Source organism: Acanthaster planci, linkage group LG10 (genome assembly GCF_054643075.1).
Source record: "Acanthaster planci isolate LZ-2023a linkage group LG10, COTS_SCS, whole genome shotgun sequence".
Classification (NCBI taxonomy): Eukaryota; Metazoa; Echinodermata; class Asteroidea; order Valvatida; family Acanthasteridae; genus Acanthaster; species Acanthaster planci.
The window spans coordinates 16,758,237-16,777,669 of record NC_141786.1 but is presented as its reverse complement, the minus strand read 5'-3'; the positions used below and the strand labels follow the sequence as shown (position 1 = coordinate 16,777,669).

At 41.2% G+C, this 19,433-nt stretch overlaps 2 protein-coding genes across 2 annotated transcripts; both read right to left on the bottom strand.

Annotated features, from left to right (window-relative positions):
• Positions 1-1,911: 1,911 nt before the first annotated feature.
• Positions 1,912-8,800, bottom strand: LOC110990870 (uncharacterized). Its single transcript, XM_087142830.1, has 4 exons — positions 8,610-8,800; positions 7,045-7,277; positions 5,646-5,756; positions 1,912-4,984 (listed from the first exon to the last, which is right to left on the bottom strand). The coding sequence occupies exons 2-4, from the start codon at positions 7,235-7,237 to the stop codon at positions 3,525-3,527; spliced, it is 1,764 nt and encodes a 587-aa protein (XP_086998956.1). The 5' UTR covers positions 7,238-7,277; positions 8,610-8,800; the 3' UTR covers positions 1,912-3,524.
• A 997-nt stretch (positions 8,801-9,797) lies between these two features.
• LOC147797878 (E3 ubiquitin-protein ligase TRIM45-like) lies at positions 9,798-18,133 on the bottom strand. Its single transcript, XM_087142820.1, has 3 exons — positions 17,813-18,133; positions 13,367-14,666; positions 9,798-12,070 (listed from the first exon to the last, which is right to left on the bottom strand). Exons 2-3 carry the CDS (start codon positions 14,661-14,663, stop codon positions 11,448-11,450), a joined length of 1,920 nt encoding a protein of 639 aa, XP_086998946.1. The 5' UTR covers positions 14,664-14,666; positions 17,813-18,133; the 3' UTR covers positions 9,798-11,447.
• Between the last annotated feature and the right edge of the window lie 1,300 nt (positions 18,134-19,433).

Below are 19,433 nucleotides of genomic sequence, written 5' to 3'. Positions count from 1 at the left end.
TTTGGGGAAATGATCTCAAAATACTATTTACTGACATGACCCTCAATTGATGCATAGCGATCGAGTCAGTATATCAGAAAGAACAGAAATGGCTTGTATTTTAGAAATAAGCCAATACCACGTTCAATTCGTTCCATGTGGCAGGCTAACGCTGGATTACGGCAAGTGCAACGATATTGTCTGATCGTAGGCTGTCTCTCTTCCAGTTCAAATGGTGGAATTTTGTCGCATTGAGTCTGATTATGCAGGCATCCTCACCGCAACATTCTTCATACGAGCTCGATGTGGGCTCACTGGGCTCTGTGTGGGCTATACGTGGGCTCTAGGTGGGCTTTAGGTGGAGTGTTGCTTCCAGCCTCCCTCGCTAATTGAAGTCAAGGTGCACTAGAATCATCTGTAATACAGCATAACAAAAACAAAATTTGAAATCATTCCCCCAACAGGACTGTACACTACATCCCAATTTTATCTTAAAACTCAACAGCTTCATAAATTTGAGAATTGGAGATTCACCTCCTTTTGTTCAATCCTTACTTTTAGGACTCTGCAAGTATTTATTTGCCAAAGGATAAACTTTCAATCTTTCTTACAAAATCCTCCACAAAATGGCTCTACAACCCTTTGTGCAAAAATAAAAGCATACATAATTGGGAAGTATATATGACCTTGGAGCAGTAGGAAGTGCTTGACACTTGACACCCTGTGCACAAACCCATGGAACTGTTGAGAAAATGTCTGTTTTCTAAGTAAACGACTACACCATTTGCCTTCTAAATTGAACTTTTGTTTGTTGTGTTTGCTTTCTGATGGCTAATAGGTCATTGCAGGGAATAATAACAGGAGTGTGGCAGCATGCGCCTTGCCACACTCCCAGTAATTATTCGATTCGCACACACATTTATTTCAACATCATCCTATAAAGACACATAACTAGTACATTGCTATACTTAAAGCGAAGACTGCGCGTATTTAGATTCAACTGCATTAAAATAAAATAGATTATCACACATTATTCGGTGGAGCCGAATGTTTGTGACTCTGTGCATGAACACTGTGCGATGCATCGTGTAAATGGCCACAGTATGCAGATTGGCGGATTGTTTTGTGAGAGGTTACGTCCAGGAAGAGTAAAGTTCCCTATATGGAACTCTAGCTATCGTTTATAAGGCATTTGTCTTTGTAAGTGGGAAGCAATCAAGATAACATCAGACATGTTAAAGGAATGCATGTAATTTCAAAGCAGATTGTATGGTCATGATACATCCCAAATTATCTTTGTTTCCTTAGGGAAGTCTTCCTATTACACAAAGGGTTGAAGAGCCATTTTATGGAGGATTTGGGAAGAAAAACGTGGAATTTCAAGAACTCCGTATCCAGCCATCACTTGATGGCACCCTATCATAAACGTCACAAAACTGGTCTGAAAATTCTAAATGTTTTCAAAGTCAATCCTTCAATGTTTGCACTGCTAAATTTGCCGTTGTCGACATGTCTTCGCTTGCTATATGCCTAGTAGACTGTTGCAAGGGAAAATAAGTGATTTTGTAAATTAGGGTCATGGAACGATACAGTGAACAGGTCACAATCGAAATTGAATTTCGTGCTAAAAGCGCCCGTGTTCGATCTTTCATTAGTTCAGTTTACTCTCTAAAGGGTACCACTTTTAATCATGGAGGCCAAAATCAGTTACTTTAGACACAGAAATGGCATACTTACTTTGACTGTGTAATGATGGCGTAGTTAACCTGATGCTCCTTCTAAGATGCCCGCGAATTTATGAATGCCCGTCACCCCACGTGAGAATTTCATTGTTATGCAGTTACACTGGTTCCCTTCCGCATTCACTCTTTGAAATCATTGCGGCGGAAACCAACCATTGCGCAGTTGAATTCAATTCACTTGATACTCTATTTGTCGAGTAAATTTTACTAGAAGCCCTACTAGGCCAGATATTTTATTTATTTCTAAATTGTCGAATTAATTGTAAACTGACAGCTTTGAAAAAAAAAAATTTACAAAGGACATATGATAGGGAAATTCTTATCTTAACACATGCAAAATTTACATCTGCATTACGAACAGCGCCCCCTGAGTGGTTCAGCCTAGACGGGTTCCCGGATCCCGTCACGTACATGTATGTATTCTCCGACGTCTTGCAGACGTCCTCCGAACGTAGTGATCGGTGGCGGATAATGAAACCAATGGGGGAATCCTGGCGATTTTACGTAAATGAGGAAAGGAATCCCACGAAATGCAGAATCAAACAGGAGCTGATAGAATATTTCCCCTTTTCTTCTTCGTTACAAAAAAATACAAGCTGCGCTGGTGACCACCAGGATGGCCTGAAGTTCAGCGCTGGCTTCATCGTTTTATATTTTGTAAAGTCCCAAGATGTAGGAACAGAAGAAATCAACAAATGTCACTACTCGAAAAAGGCTACTATAAACTTGATTAAACTGGGCACAAAATGGGACAGAGGGGTACCCACAACAATTCTAATTCTTATACACACTACAGCCTACTGTCACTTAACACATCCCCCTAGATTTCTGAAAGGAATTGCTGAGATACCAGTATAACAATGACCAACACAAAGGCGGGGGGGGAGTCTCTCTGTCCCACCATTTGCTTCATATGAATTTGATAACATAAGATCATTGATTCCATCAGACGTCTTCTTCCCTTGATTCCATCGCAAAAGCTTGTGCGTGTTTAGTGGACAGCACCATGGATTTTTTGTGGGTTTTTGGAGGACTCTCTTACCTATAATCACCCACAGACTCATCCAACTACCAACCCATCCACCAAATCAACCTAAGAACTATTATGCAAATACTATCAGATGTCAAGGAAATGAACACACACCTTCCAAATTAGACACAAAACAAAATAAAATAAAAAATAAAACTTGAAGTATATGCAAATAGCGTAAGGTTGAACTCTATGTGGACAATGTACCGGCTTCCACGGTAACCCACATTACCTCCTCGCGATAGAAGTCAACATATTAATATTTAAGGATGTTTAATCACACAATTAAATTCTTAGGTTGAAACGAGCTGTCTTTAGGTTAACGATGATATTAAAGTCATTAAAAATGACAGTCATATGGCGATGAACATTGAATAAGACAAATTCAGTCAACATGATCGAAATAATATGAAATAAAAAAGTCCACTGTGACGTGTCTTTTATGTGGTTCCGTCGAGAAGCGCAAGCATTGTCACCAACAGTTTCGAAGCAAATGAACCATAAATTAAAGACATAGCTTTAGGTTAAATCCACAGAGGTGGATGAATAATTGTTTCTTGGACTTTATGAACAGGGCTCAAAAGTTTAACTGCCTCCGGGAACACTGTGACCTTGCTCACGTCTTACAAAGTAGCATTAATTCTGAGCTGTTTCTGACGCAGTGCTGGTATTCAGCATTGTTTTTTTGTTTGTTTGTTGGGATGTTTGTTTGGTTTTTGTTTTGTTTGTTTGTTGGGGTGTTTGATTTTTTGGGTTTTTTTGGGGGGGGTTGTTCAGGAAATTTTACCCTCTTGACTAACTTTGTAGTTTTTATGTTTTTGTCCCAAATGTGCTGAAAAGGTTGGTCCTGAGAAATACACTTCGTTGCATTCCCGGCACAGAAAAGACTTCTTATTCTCCTTGTGACAGTTCTCGTGATCAAGAAGCCGAGTGTTGGACGAGAGATGTCGCCCACAGAATTTGCATTGAAGGTTTGATTTAGACCCAGAGCGACGGTTGGTGAGGGTTGCAATTGGGGTCCAATCTCTATCAGCCTCATCAGTGAGGTTGGACTCTTCCTCGCTCGATGATTCGATGGCGTCTTTGCCGGTGGTGGCTGCAGAGGATGATTTTATGGGATGCTGTTTTGCACTATGACGTCGCACGTGCTCCTTCATGGTCTCTCTGCTGGGAGCCGTTTGTCCTTGAAGGCGTGCAGCCCTCGGTTGTCCCTTTGGATGATTGGGTACCCTTTTCGACTTCTGGACGTTATGAAGATTTCGTTGAGGTCGATCAGTGTTCTGGATAGACTGGCTACAACTCGGTCCATCACTTTCTCTCGTACCTGAGGGCGCTGCTCTGGCCTTTCCTTTTGCGGCAGGATATGGCCGGCCAGTTTGTTCATTGTCACCACAATGGTATTCCTTCTCATGACGTTTTCGCGCACATTGACCGAAGAACGTTTTCGAGCAGTGCCTGCATTTATACAGTTTACGACGGTGGACTTTAACCCAGTGCCTCTTGAGGCTTGAAAGCTCTTTGAAGCGCTTTCTGCATATCTGACAGTGGTGTGGTTTCTCACCAGTGTGAACTCGCAAATGACGGGCCATGTCCCTGACAGTTTTTGAGCAAGTCTTACATTCGTGCGACTGACGATGACGTTTGAACCCTTGACGAGTTTTGGAACACACATCACACTTATTGTGTTGCTTGTATCTTTTAGAAATCAACTTGGTCGCGTAAAGATGCTTCCTCGATTTGGAGCGGTTCGGTGAACTTCTACTGGTGTGAGTACCCAGATAATTCCTGTGCTCGTCCTCGGTTTGAGTGCCACAAGCGTGACTGTCACTGCCTTCGACAGAACTTGACAGGTCTTCCTTGTGGGCAGCATGCGCTGCCTCTCTACTAGATGTGGCCCCGCTGAAGCTGCGAGTGTAGAGCTTGCGCCCTCCAGCCGTCGAGTGGGAATTGGAAGGCATTATTATTTCTCCCCGGTATGTGATCGGTAGAACCTCCTGACCTTGGCTCGCCTGTTGCTGAGAGCACTGATGATGGATTTGCCCATCAGCCCCAAACTTGCCTGGTTGCTCACAGGTTTCTGGTGCAGAGTTACCATTAATGGACCTGGTAGCACCACTGCTAGTACCTGCCATCGGGGTTTCAACTTGAATTAGTCTCCCTTTCATTCCCTCTGCTTGGATATTCTCTCTTTTGTCAGCAGACTCGTTCCTCTTTGGCTCGTTTCTCGATTGTTCTAAGGAGAAAGGACAAAAACAGCCGTTTGAATTGCAAATAAGCAAATCCTGCACATAGTTGGCCATGTTATAGGCTGTATGCTATTCTCCTCGATGAAATATTGCCTAAAAGGTGTCTATGCGGGCAAAGATGAGTATACGTCTTATGTTTTAACCTACGGGGTACGTATTTCCTCAATTACCCTCCTTGGTGAGATTATTCCCTGCTGGGAAAACAAAAGGTTGGTTATGGAGTTGCCTACTCAACCCTACTAACCCCCACCTTGTGGGAAAACAATAGCTGGTTATGGAGTTGCCTACTCCACCCTACTAACCCCCACCTTGTGGTTTCATGCAAAAGCAAAGTTCAATCCGACGCGGTTTTACATGTGTGTGCTACTCCCTCGTTTCGAGCGTTGACGGCGTTTGGACCGAAAAGACCCATTTCTTAATAACAGTGAGTAGGTCTACGAGATGTCCATTATTTCCTAAACGTCAATAGCCACAAATAATTATAAGGCACCTTAGTTGTTACAGGTTGGGAGAGTAGTTTCATGGTAGCTCGACAGCATTTATATGAATATTTTGCAGCTCATTACAGAAGCAGACTTTCAAGACAGTCCGTATGAGTTTTGAAATTTCCCCTCCAAAAATTCTAAGTGGCTGCAAGCCAGTACTTACCTATTTCACCCCCGCTCTTATCAAATAATTGGTAGCAGTCCAAAACCTGCATGGGTGGATTTTTCAAGTTGGCTTTCCTACTTTCCATTCGAGTTGCCCCAACCACTTGCTCTTTTGGACAGAAAAATAGAAAAAGAGTGGGAAGAAAAGGGAAAACAAGCTGCAAGAAAAACGTTTTGTAACCCACATTGAAATTTGTGTTTCAGAACACTAGGTTAACAGCTTGCATTTTCAATATCCATTTGGTAAAAACGCAACAATTCTTTCACATCTGCGAGCTGGTATTTTAAACTGAAAGATTCTAGACAAAGGAAAGATTCAACTTTGTACCAGAACTGCGTTTCTGGTATTCTGCTCATGGGGGCTGCATTTTGCAAGCAAGCCTTTGGTCTTTTGAAAAGGGAAATTGAGGAAAAAGGGGAACGCATTCTGGGCACTTCAGGGTCCTTTACTTAAGTTGAATGACAAAAAATCTGACAGGAACTAATGATCCTACTATGTTGTGGGCTAAAATAAAAATCTATGTGCTGTTACTACACTGTACTAAGTTACTGATAATAAAGGATGGTTCATATTAAGTTTGTCGCAAAACCGACTATAAGGATGGATCTGTGACGTCAGACCCCTCATATATTCGCTGCGCGTTTTTGCTCAAGTATAACACATTCGAACTGAAGAAAACGTTTGCTGGAAATCTTTCATGACGTCAAATTCGATTCCCTTTCACGTTTGCTTGAAGTTTGGCCATGCCTTAGCAAAAGCAAGAGCAGATCCAGAACACACGTTTTGAGGGAAACCTTTGGGGGCTGGATTTTTTTATAACCTTTGAAAACCGTATTAATTAGGGGTGAACTTTGGGGAGTTGCAAACTTTGGGATGGAAGTCAAATTAAAAAAAATCCCTTTCTCTCCTAATTGTTAAACATGGGCTCTTTGCCCCAATTTGGCATCTACTGGAAACACGATTCAAAGAGAACGTTGTTATCGTGGCCAATACAATTCTCCCAAATTTCCCCGTCCTCATGCATCATTTTCCAAGCCATAATGCACCAAGAAATCTAAGACCATATCTCCTAGCTGTGGTCTGTCCAATCAGAACAACTGTTGATTATCGAAAGACACCTACCCACCTGGGCCCGGGGGGAGCAAATTTTGAAGAGAAGGACCACATTTTAGTCTGGTGCGGTCACTTCGCAGAATTAACAGAAAATAAGTCTGGGTAATGCTTTCTTGTTCTGTTTTTGTAGTACAGAGCAAGCAGTCCTGGGATGAGTAATTAAATGTAGCAGAATGTTTTCAATATTGTAGACCTTCTTGGCACACCGGTACACAGTTTCCGAACTTCCAGTTCCCAGGGAGTGGTGTTACATGGTTCTACAAATACATGTATTTGATCTTACCAGCTAACTCGTTCACTGCTATCACGACAACGTCTTCATTCCTCTCCCAGGTCTCCTTGATCTTGTTCAGAACGCCGATTCTGTTGTCGAAGGTCACATCTGCCGCTTCGATCAGCTGGAGGACCAGCCTAAAAGCGGTGGCGCACCTATCAGAGTCTGTCAGCGACGACATCGAGGCATTGGCGTCGGCCATTGTGGGCGAAAGTAGTTCACTGAAATGACTATCCTCCAAACTGTGTAAAGCAGAATACTGGGAAAATGACAACTCTGACGCGTGACATTTGGCCAGCTCATAAATGAATATATGAAAGTAAATATGAACGCCATATAACTGCGCCGAACCCATTATTAGTGGTGCAAATTTGCCCAAATGGAACGAAATTTAAATCAGGAAAATATGTTCCTGCAACTATTTCCTGATGTCAAACTCGTTTGTCTTTGAAATCAAAGTTGAATTCAACTTTTCTGCTTTTGTGATACCGGAAAGGCAGATTTTAAAATAGGTGGCCAAAAAGTGGCCATCTGCTTTTCTGTTCTCAGTGGGCAGTGAATGGGATCATGAGCCGGTAGGTTACGACCGTTTCCGTTATGGGGGAGTGAAGACGTAGAAACCAATACCTAACCATGCTTCCTGGGGACCAATCCCATACGGCAGTATCAGTGTCCCTGTGAGGCAGAGCAAATAGCAGCTGAAAGGAAATGCAGTTTTACAGCTATCATCCAATAGACACACAGGCTTGCTTGGGAAACATTGGATTCTTGTATTACAAAAGATAGGTGGACCGTAATTATTGGTATACGTCTTCAATCTCACAGAAAGGTCATAACTAAAGGTTCACGACCCCGTTCATGGCCCTTGGATGGCACAAAAGCAAATGGCCACTGCTTCTCTTGTATGACGAAATGTACAATTTAGGGTTGTTGTCAAAACGTCTGACCCTCCTTTCTGCCTGCTCGAAAGGAGAAAAGCAGATTGGCCACTTTTTGGCAGCCGGCGATCGAGCAGAAAAATTGCAAAAATGCACAACCAAACAACGTTTGTTCTGCTTTTGAGGTATAGCAGAAAAGTCGAAAACTGCATGTTATAAAAACCGTGATAAAACTTCCTTTCCTACTTTTCTGGTAGCAGAAAAGCAGGTGGCCACTTTTCGTCCTTCACGCCCAAAACACCCTGTCCACCGCATCCATAAGAACCAGCGAACCGGGAACCAGGGCTAGCCTCCCTCGTTCGTGATGCAATTGCTGACACGCTCTATCCTTTCCCTACTTTATCGCTGGAGAATGGATGACAAATGACTAACCTATTCATAAAACATGTCCACCTTTACTCCTGTTCTCTTGTGCCAAGCATCAGCTAATATTTCAATTTAAATGTTTAGTTTTTACTGCTTAATTTTTTATTTTGTTTTATAACTCCTGTTACTTTGTTTTAATTATTTAAAGTTAATTTGATTTTTGCATTTTAATGTACAGCGCTTTGAGATATCTTTGACATGGAAAGCGTTTTTAAATAATTCATTATTATTATTATTAAACGTTGACTCGTAAATAAAATGTGTACTCACCACTGTTCAACGTTGATTCTAAGTTTCTCAAACTAAGAGAGAGTTGTTGATGGTTTTGTAGTGAGGAATATCTCTGCCAAGATTTCACTCGTTGCATTGAGAATTATTTCAGCGACCCACTTCCTGGAACATGGCGTTCACAGTTGGGCCACTTATACAAGGAGTCTACGTAACGGCGCAGTATTTTGAACAATAATGTCACAGGTTGGTAACCTCCAATTTCAGTTACACGCAATGTTGCGAACCAATTACTTGGCTATGGCAAGCAGCAACACACGCGTCAATGCTAATTGGCCGTAGTCGCTACTCAGCGGCTTGCTGTGTTACTTCGTGGCTCACGTGTTATTTTAAGCTGCACCCATAACACATAGGAGGTAGGGTATGGACTTTGCTCAGTCATAAGTCAGCGCGTCATAACATCAACACTGGAATTGTTGCCTCCACGTGAACTTCGACGTTCAGTGTAAAACACTACTGTACGTCTAACAAAAGAAAGATAGTGTACTAACAATGAGGGTCCGTTGGTATTTCACCGTACTTCTTTTGTAACATGTTCATAGTGAAAAAGCAGCCAACCATTTTTAAGCAATCTGTAAACATTTCCGATGAGCCTACCAATGGTGGCCCAAGAGGGACATCGTCAATCGTCAATATTGACGTCAATATTCATGACCAAATTCACCACTCGTTGGATATCCGGTCCCAAATGTTTCCGGGATTTTTTTCCAGCAAGATAGGCGGAAACGAAGTGTGTTCACGCGTACGCGTAATGACCTACTTTTTGGCCTGATCTCAAGTGTTCATGCTATCATCGCCATCTGCGGTCATGGCTATGAACAGACGGGCAGGCCCAATCTACCTTGCTTGCTGAAAAAAAATCGCGGCAATATTTGCGACTCGGGATACAACAAGTAAAAAAAGTCTGGAATATTGACGTCAATATTTGCAACCGAAGATCGATTCGTGAATTTGGTTGTAAATATTGCGTCAATTTTGACGATTTCCGATGTCCCTCCGGGCCACCATACCTACCATTTTCTGCCATTTTCAGTTTAAGATACTGCTTTCCTTACAGATTTCCTGGAGTGAGTTCCATATACGAATGTCACTTCACACCCTGTTTACAAACCCTATGAGGGTGGTCTGAAAAATTCTGTGTTTCCTAACAAAATGTTTCAATATCTTCACTGCTAAATGGACTACAGCCTAGAAGGAAAAATCCCATTTCTTGAAGGAACAAAGTATTAAATGAAAGCAGTCGATATGCAAAGCTCTTCTATCAAACACAGACTACGTGCATTTTATTCATACTGCAACAGCAATGTCCCTACACCTCAGATTTTATCACAAAAGTCATGAAATACCCAAAAGGGTTTTCCTTTAGACTGTACGATTTCGTTACTGACAACCAGATCATATGCCACGCGCAGACAAACAACCAGGAGTAATTATTACAAACAACCTCAATTATGGCACCCTTTAACAGCTCTCTCACAAACTTCCTGGAGAGCCTAAAGGAAGTTTTTGATCCGTGTCGTATTACGGGTTTGGTTCTTGATACGTCCCCAAGACTTCTTTATTACTGATAACGTACGGCTTACTTCATATCACTACATAATACAAGGGGCAACTATACAGCCATACGGATAAGCTAGTAAACCTGTCCACTGTCAAAACTAGTCTTGGGAATTATTTTTCTATTTGGTAGAGGTTTAGATGCGTGTTCAACCCTTCCTTGTGCAGTACACATTCAAGAAGGTCAGCCGAAAAGTAACAACTTTACCTACAGATATGCCAATAACCGTTACAACATAAATTACCTACGCCATGATAAACATTCCCATAAAAAAATGAAAAAGTCATGTTGCCTTTAAATAATACTTAGGCATAGTCTTTGAAAACGTTTATATTCTGTAAATGGAATATTGTTGCTGTCAGTAATTACAACTATGTAAATAAAATCCTCGAAAATTAAGCAATTTGCCAATAAAGCTTTTATAACCTACATTTCATTTTGCTTTTGCCTCTGCCACCGAGAAAAACATCATTTCAATCTCTAACAAAACCTTCATTTGAGTTCAAAAGAAAACGAAATGATTTTTGTTTCGAAAGGAGTTGCAAAGGGGAATGGAATAATATAACTCTCCTCCAAATGGTGACATTGGGCCTGTTTGAACGAAGTATTAATTTGTAATATACATTCAACCGCAAATAAGAATATGGCGGTTCAACACCAATAAGGGGAATATTCCTCCAAACGTGAGTTCCACATCGACTTTTACAAATGTACTTCACTATTTAAATGATGAGACCTTCGCTATCCCACTACTCACACAAAGTAAGCTTTTGAGAACATTAAAATTTTATGTAAATCTCAATGAGAACAATTTGACGTCACATATTATTTTTCAGTTTTTATACTCTCCTCAATTTGATAATCCCCTGCAAGATGTTTGCATTAAACTGTGAGCGCTAACGGTAGGTATAACTCACCAATTTTGGGATACATTTACTACTGTTAAATGGACTATGACGATAATTCATATGTCGTAAGGAAATATAGTTAACAATGCAAAACTGAAAAAGGAAATTTGTTTAAATGATAAGCACTTTATGTAGCTCCCATACTTTTGAATCCCATCTCAGTGAAATTTTGATGTAGTTTGCTTTCCATTTCTACTACGCAGTAAGCCTACACAAACATTTGTGGATATAATTTTCTATTTAAAAAACAAGTCATGAAATTGAATGTCATTGTTGTTCACATAGCAACGTTTCTGATTAATGCTACTTCTGTTTCCTCCCAAAGCGGAAGGAAATCGATTTGTTTGTGTTACATTAAACAAAGTCATAAATCTTCACTGAGTAGTAGTCTCCAACTGCCAGTTGCCCATCTGCTGTGAATGTAATTCCCAGGGGATAGTGCAGACCCTCTGTGATGCAGTGGAGAAAGCCACCTTGAGGGTCATAGTGGTGGATATGACCAGTGTAACTGCCATTATGCATTGCAACATAGATGCCTGTGCTATCTGCGCATACACCAGTACAGTATTCAACTACCTCACCATCGATGGTAGGTTTGATGGTGAACAGTGTATCACCATTCGCACTAACAACCCCGACTAACTGTTGTTCACAGTCACTGATTACGACTCGATCATTGCTGTCAACAGCCACATAACGAGGTTTAATCTTGACTGGGATGGTGCTCCTGAGTTCCCCATCAGTGGGGCTGTGTTCGGTCAGCACCATTCTCTTGATATCACCAACCACAATGGTCCCATCCGTTTTGACAGCTACACTCTGGGGGTTCACTGCGGTCTTACCGACCTCACTCGGTGGCACTGTGGGGAACTGGAAAGCCAGCGTATTGTCCTTGTCAAAGACTTTCACGTGGGATGCGTTATCCTCAACAACCACCAAGCGATTGCCGGTGCGTGTAGCTGCAACGCCACGTGGCCCTGTTTGGAGTTGAAAGACAAACAGAAAAGCATTAACCAACCAACCACGTTCATGAAGAGTTATAAATCCAGAGACATAGGATCAACACTTGTCCTTTTTTCGACAAAATAAATTCCCAGGAACCTGGAATTATTTATTATGAAGCAATCAATATGAAGTTCTTGGAAGAAGTGACAAAAAACGGCTAAACGTTTCGCTACGTCCATGCATTGCAAGTGAACAAGGATTCATGTAGAATGTATATTGAAGCCTCCCCCTCCCTGTCTAGCGAGTCCGTGGAATTTGGAATTTTTCCTTCCCTCACGACAATAAGCCCAGCCGGAGTCACTTCTCAACCTTCGTTGTTGCCAGGCTTGCGTTAAAATGTTCGTAATATTTATACACTAGAACACTCGGTCGTGTGGCAACGAACTTTAGGAAAAGAAAGTAAATTTTCCGTCAAAATTAGAAGCAAGAGGGCGTTCTCCTCGTTACCGCCCACTACCTGTGCTGCATAGTATTAAAATGGATGAAGGAACGCTGGCAAATAGATACTTCACAAAAACAGAAATGCACTTTGAGCCTTTACGGGAGGAAACGTTGATCATGAACCATTGTGCAGATGCAACGTGTCCCACATTTGTTGCAGTGAATTGGAAGCGCATATCTGTTTTGTTGTTATATGACATATTTGCCTGAATGTTTAAAAAAAAGTTTGATCCGGAATTTAGGTTCACTGGGTTTGTTTTTAAGAATCCAGGCATTGTACAATTAAACCGCCGTGTAGTCTTTTTGGGGAAATTCTCTGAATAAAATATGCTGCAATATCTGGAAAAATAAACATGTCAATCCTTTTTTTCTCTTAGAGCCTCCTCCGTCTGGGTACCATGTGACTCTGCCAAAAGCGTTTAGATTTGTTATGTGGCTTGACACCAGTGGCGTATGCAGCGGCGGCAACTTGCCTCCAACCGACGGGTTGTTTAGCCTGTTTGTATTAGATTACGTCATAGGTGAATAAGAAGAAAGTAATCAGTGTATTTATAAGTATTTATCAAACATGAACAAACCCTTAGAAAACAACACCACGAAATTGAAGCAAGGGAGTTGGGACTGCCTGTAGGCCTAAGGCTTTCGACATTTTTCTCCCCACCATCTTGTTGAATAAGCATTTTGCTTTTGAATTTGCCCCCCAACACAAAAGTCATTAGACAGGATACACTATTGTTTGACATCGTAATTCAAAAATAAATCATGAATTTGTTTAAGATAAACAAAGCACCAGCGTATCACTATGAGCAGTTTCTATCCAAACTTACTTTTTTCCATCGGGATTGGGGTTTTCTGGTTACCATCGATGCTGTAGATCACAACTCGGTTTTTGTAGCAGTCAGCCACTGTAATCTCATCAGGCTGACGAGCAGCAATGTCCCAAGCCCAATTGAACTCTCCTAGACCGCTTCCCTCGCGACCAAACACACATCGCTGCTCCCACTTTCCTTCCGTCACCACCTTGCCCAGACTAATGTCACTTACGCCCTCACACGGCTTGAACTTCAGAAATCCTAGCCTCTTGTCAACTCTGGCAATAGTTTGACCTGCCAACAATTTCAAGTCTTTGTTGATTGTTGCGTAGAGTGAGAGGAACTCACTATTTGCTGCCGTCCTTGTCACCTCTCTTGCTGTCTCCAATGAATGCTGTATTCTCTCCGATGCCATACTCATTGTTTTCTCATATTCTGCCAGTTGTTGCAGACGATCGCTTTGGATATTTGTGATTTCATGGATGATGCAATTTTCTTGAGCAGTGACCTCTGCTCTTATCTCAGCTGCCTTGGTATGCACTACTGAAATTACGTTCTCTACTCTGATATCGAGGTCGTGTTTCATTTTTGAAACTATCTCAAGAGATTCTTGGAGTTCATTCAGGATCTTCTCGAGGGGGGAAAACAAGTCAGCTAATGACTCTTTGTATGTTGAAGTGGCCTGTTTTCTATCAATGTATGCGTGTTGCGGTTTGCAGTGGTCTATCACAGTACAATCTCGACAGATTAATGTCTCACAAGTTGTGCAGAAGAATCGTGTCACTTCACCCTCGTGGGTCGTGCATGTCGGATGAGTTATTGCAGATTTGGTTTTCAATGTTATCTTCCTTTCGCGAATGTCTTCCAGAGTAGATATCGTGTGGCCCAGTGAGATAGCAAATCGTTGGTGTATTTTACAACAAACAGTGCAGATATTCTGTTCACAGTCGAGACAGCGATGCGTTGCCTCATTGCCATCATCACATGTCTCACAGAGCAGCTTCGTCTCACCCGAACACACCAACTTTTCCTGTACTTCAATCTCCTCAACAAGACTGATCAGATAAAAGTTGGTTTTCAGGCCTCTAACCCCCGCCTCCGGAAGTTGTGTCTCTTGTCGACACACGGGGCAAGGAATCTCTGTACAGCCCTGGTACTTCGTGCTGCAGTATGTCAGCAGACATTGCTCACAGAAACTATGCAGACAGTCCAGTATCTTGGGTCGTTGGAATCTCTCACTACAAATGGGGCATTCGAGATGATGTCTGCTGATCGTCTCTAGAGCTGAACTCATTGCTGATCCTGTAGTCATTTTCTGGTTCAAAGAAAACCATTAAAAGGTCTTGAATTAAATGAAAATCAACATTATTCACCGTCGATAAATGAAACGAAAGTTGGTTGATACGGATTAAGTCTACTAATGTGTATGAAAACCATCCATGGGTAAATACATCGTTTTACGTCAATTACTGTCAGGGTAAATTCCTGTAGATCATTTCAATAGAGCCCCGACAGGTTTTCCTGTAGCAATATTCCTTCATCAAGCAGGGTGCTAACTGTCACAGTGTGCTCACTTTACGGACACTGCAACAGAAGGACTGGGTGCAGGTCAGAAGAAATGATTGTAACAAAACCCAATCTGTACTATTTACAACATTTGATATGAATTTATTTACAAAATTTCTCGATTCTATAATAAAAAATATACACCATTCTGTATTTACAACCAGATGGCTCTCAAGTGAGTGTAGCTACAACTCAGAATTAAATTACATTAATCAAATGAATGTCTATTTACCCCCGCATGAAAAACAGTATTTGCAATTCAAGTATGTGCAGTTAAGTATAGGTATGAGTGAATTAAAATTTTGAATTCAGTCAATTTACAAACTAGTGCATCAAAGAGATACACTTGATAGTTTACAATTTCTGTAATATAATGCTGTAAATTTTTTGTTCTGAAAACTACCTCAAAATAAAAGAATTAGCAATCAAAGTTCCTCCCAGGAAAATAAGTATTCGCAAGAAAACTTCTAAACAAATGTCAGCATCATCAAAGTAAAAGAATTATCAACTGAAGTTCCTCCGAGGAAATAAGTATTCAAAAGAAAACTTCTAAACAAATGTCAGTATAAACTACAGAAAAAAAACAAGGTCGATTAAAGTATGTCACAAGCTGGAATAACCTGAAAGGTTCAAGGCATGTACATGTAATAGCAGATCTTTCAGTCAAAATTCGCAAGTGTACGTCTGCTCTCAAATTTAAAATATCTGACATACAGGTCGACACAATATCAGTTCGTCTCTCCTTGATAGGAATCTGCCCTTGCTAGCTTGCTCATTGACTCTGGTACATCTGCGGGACCACTTCCGCAACTTAGATGTGAAACCTCACTGCAGTGAGCTGTGACCAAGGTTACATTGGAATTCAAGAACCAGCCATCGAGCATGAGGAGGAACGGAACTAAACCAGTCTTTGAGCCAAGCTCAGATCTTCAAGGCCATCTAATTGAATCAATAATGCACCAAAATGCCAAATAGTATAGTACAATAACAAAAATTTGTATCTCAATCTCGAACAGTCATTTCAAAGAAAACTTGTCAGAACTCAAACAACTACGATCAGAAATTTAGCATCAAGTTGATTTCGAACACATCTTTAACAAATTAGTTAATGTTGTTAAATATCACTCCATCCAGTTTCTTGAGAGTCACAACAAAAAGCAATGATAAATGACAAAATAACTTGAATTTAAACTTACGGTCTTCTTCAGTTTTCTTATCTTGGAATGTCAATCAGCCGCTACGACGATCCTGACAACCGATTTTGCCTCATAAGCAGCCTGACAAATCTGCTACTGGCTGTGGCAAATGGCGCAACCAAAATACAAAACTCGCGCGGCACTGGGATAGGGACTATCAACTCAGCCCACACACCTCATCGTCTATAGTAAAGATTGCGGTAACACCATGTATTTATCTCTTCTTTGAGTATGTGTGGTTCTGAGAAGAACCGGGGAATAACTCGACGTTCGAACAGTGTACTCTGTCCGTCTTCAGGAGACTGTATCCTGAAGACGGACAGAGTACACTGTTCGAACGTCGAGTTATTCCCCGGTTCTTCTCAGAACCACACATACTCAAAGAAGAGATAAATACATGGTGTTACCGCAATCTTTACTATAGATCTAGTTTCTTTCACCATGAAAACCTTTAAGTCTTATACACCTCATCATCATGATGCATCTCTCAGTTCTCTAATGTCTATCACTGTTCATCACATTTATACCCAGTTGTGCTCTGTTCACATTCAAATCGCCCACAGAACTCCAGCTTTATTTTCTTTATCCACACAACCTGTGACAAGTCTTTACAAAAGAAAGCTCCACTGCAATACAAAAGGACAAGGTAGTACATCCAAATTCCTAAGTACAGAAAGCCATGGCCCTGTTCATTGATGTGTAACCTGAAGAAGTAAAGTGATGAATTAAACGTAAAGAGAAATCTAGTGAATAATACATGCCAAAGTTTAGTTCAAATAAAATGGGCACAGGAGCTGACACTGAAATAGAAAATATCTGACATTAATTGACCTGATAGAAAAATAGGAATAAAATATGGAATTAATTAATGGAGAATTCTGACACTAACCAAAGCTCTGGTTTAAATTCATGCAAGCCAGTGGGGGGGAGATTGCCTGCGTCTTTGGGTAAATAAAAGAAGTGGTATCGGCGACACCCGTTCACCAAAAACGATTAACTGTTGTGCATTACCTCATAGAAAAATTGAGCTTTACAGGTGTCTTTCTTTACTTTTGACGTTTAAAAGTTTTGATATTGAAATGACCTATGAATAACACACAGTGGTGTTGTGCACCTAACGGCGCGGCGCTTGGATAATTTGGCGGCCCATCCCCATTTACCAGAAAGTGTGCGGTGTGTGTTCAAACTCCCAATTCCCCCAACCTCTACAGTGTAACGCTCATACATTAACTTTAAGTTAGTCGTGTATTTCAATACAGTAGGCCTAATCATTCCTTGATGAAGCAACGAATCGGTTGGTACATTCATAACCTGACATAACTACTCCACACAGCTAAAAATCGAATGAGGCCGAGGTGAGTTGATGTGTCTTGTTCAACCCATCGCCCATCCTGTCCATAAGGTACCAGCGAGCTTCTTTAAAAAAGGGCTACGCTTTCCCTCCCCCTTGGGGATATTGCTGACACGCCCTTCCTCTTCCCCAAATGCCACGACTATGTTAACTCACACCCTGCCCTTTGCACTTCCCGAGGGAGTATGAATAACATTACCACATAACAACATGTCCACCACTGTCCCTGTTGTGCTTTGGCAAGCATCAATCACTGCACGTTTGCTTCGTCACAGAGAGCGCCTTACATACTGTTGTTCCCATGGCTAATCCAGAACGTTTATTGAGCCTCCACGTTCGTCAACTTACCAATTGTATCTGATGGTTGTGCCACGGTGATTTGTTTTCGGTCAAGATATCTCTCGTTGGAAGGAGAATTATTTTAGCGATCCACTGCCTGAAATATGGCGTCCACAAATGCTTGATTATGGCTAGCAGTAACGAACCGGTTGATATGTTTTTGCTACAGCCGCTAGGCAGTGGCTTGCAAAGGCGCACGTTATTTCAAGCTGCAGCCGTAACATTCGATGGCAGGGTACGGACTTTGTTCAGTCAGCGCGTCATAACAACACCCACTTTAATTGATTGACGCATGTGAGCTTGGAAAGGAAAGCTCTATTGTGGAAACAGGATTTATAGTACAGGACACACAGGATGCCATGTTAGACCATTCACGATCCAAGAGCAGACAAACCTGCATTTTGAACGCAGGTATAAAAGTTTAGTACAATCAATTCAATACAATCTCTGCAGGAAAGAAATATGTACGTGTTTGTCTATTGTATTAGGTTGCACGCTTTCTGCAACCAAACTACGTCACAATAGTAGGATAAACAAGATTTCTTGAGCCGCACGTAAGCGAATATCATATGACATAAAACAATTCATGTACAATGCATTGATTCTTGTGCAGTGTTTTGGGCGGTGTAATACCCGCCAATTATTCCTTTGTTAATCAGTACTTTATCTTATACCGTTCCAATCGGAGTTACTGCTACGACCTTCGCAAACCAATCCATCTTTAAAAGATGAGCCATCATAGATTTATACTGTATAAGAAACGCAGGTCCCACGGATTTGAATCGAGCTAACTACACAGTTGTGTTCGAAAAGTTAATGCAAAAAAGTTATCCATCAGCCCTGATAACTGAACCTAGTTTACTATAAATGTTAAACATCTTGTGCAGAAACAAACGTCCGCATAATGGAAAGGTTTTACCTTCACTGGCATAAAATAGACTCATCAAAATCGATAACAATTATTGATACCGTGTCTGATTTTCATAACTGATTTATTTTACTGTTCCTTATAAATTTCAGGATACCAATCACCCTAAGACACTATTAAAAGTAATGAAGAAATATTGCTGTTGACATCTCTAACTTCGAAAATGTTGATATCTTTATCCCTGTCGCTTAGCGGGAAAGTGCTTATTTTGCTCCCTAAATTAGCGGAGAAAATAATCAAATCACCAAGCATGGAAAAAAGATTCCAACATTTATCATCTAAGGATGCGTTCTCCTCGACAACCACCAATCAATTGCCGGTGCGTGTAGCTGCAATGCCACATATGGCCCCGTTTGGAGTTGAAAGACAAAAAGAAAAGCATTACCCAATCACCCAAGTTCATGAAGAGTTATAAAGTCAGAGACCTAGGATCAACCCTTGTCCCTTCCTCTACAAATAGATCCCGGTAACCTGGAACTATCTATTATAAAATAATCAATATGAAGTTCCTGGAAGAAGTGCCAAAGAAATGGCTAACGTGTAGATACGTCCATGCTTAGAAAGTGAACAAGGATTCATGTAGAATGTATATTGAAGCCTCCCCGTCTAGCGGCTCTGTGGAATTTGGAATTCTTCCTTCCCTCACGACAATAAGCTCCAGCCGGGGCCACTTCCCAACCTTCGATCCTTGATGCCAGGCTT

Coding starts and splice junctions, on each gene's coding strand:
- LOC147797878 (XM_087142820.1), bottom strand. CDS start 14,663: ATGACTACAGGATCAGCAATGAGTTCAGCTCTAGAGACGATCAGCAGA. Junction 12,071..13,366: donor CCCAATCCCGATGGAAAAAA/GTAAGTTTGGAT, acceptor AACTCCAAACAG/GGCCACGTGGCGTTGCAGCT.
- LOC110990870 (XM_087142830.1), bottom strand. CDS start 7,237: ATGGCCGACGCCAATGCCTCGATGTCGTCGCTGACAGACTCTGATAGG. Junction 5,757..7,044: donor AGCAGTGAACGAGTTAGCTG/GTAAGATCAAAT, acceptor TCTGTCCAAAAG/AGCAAGTGGTTGGGGCAACT. Junction 4,985..5,645: donor TAAGAGCGGGGGTGAAATAG/GTAAGTACTGGC, acceptor CTTTCTCCTTAG/AACAATCGAGAAACGAGCCA.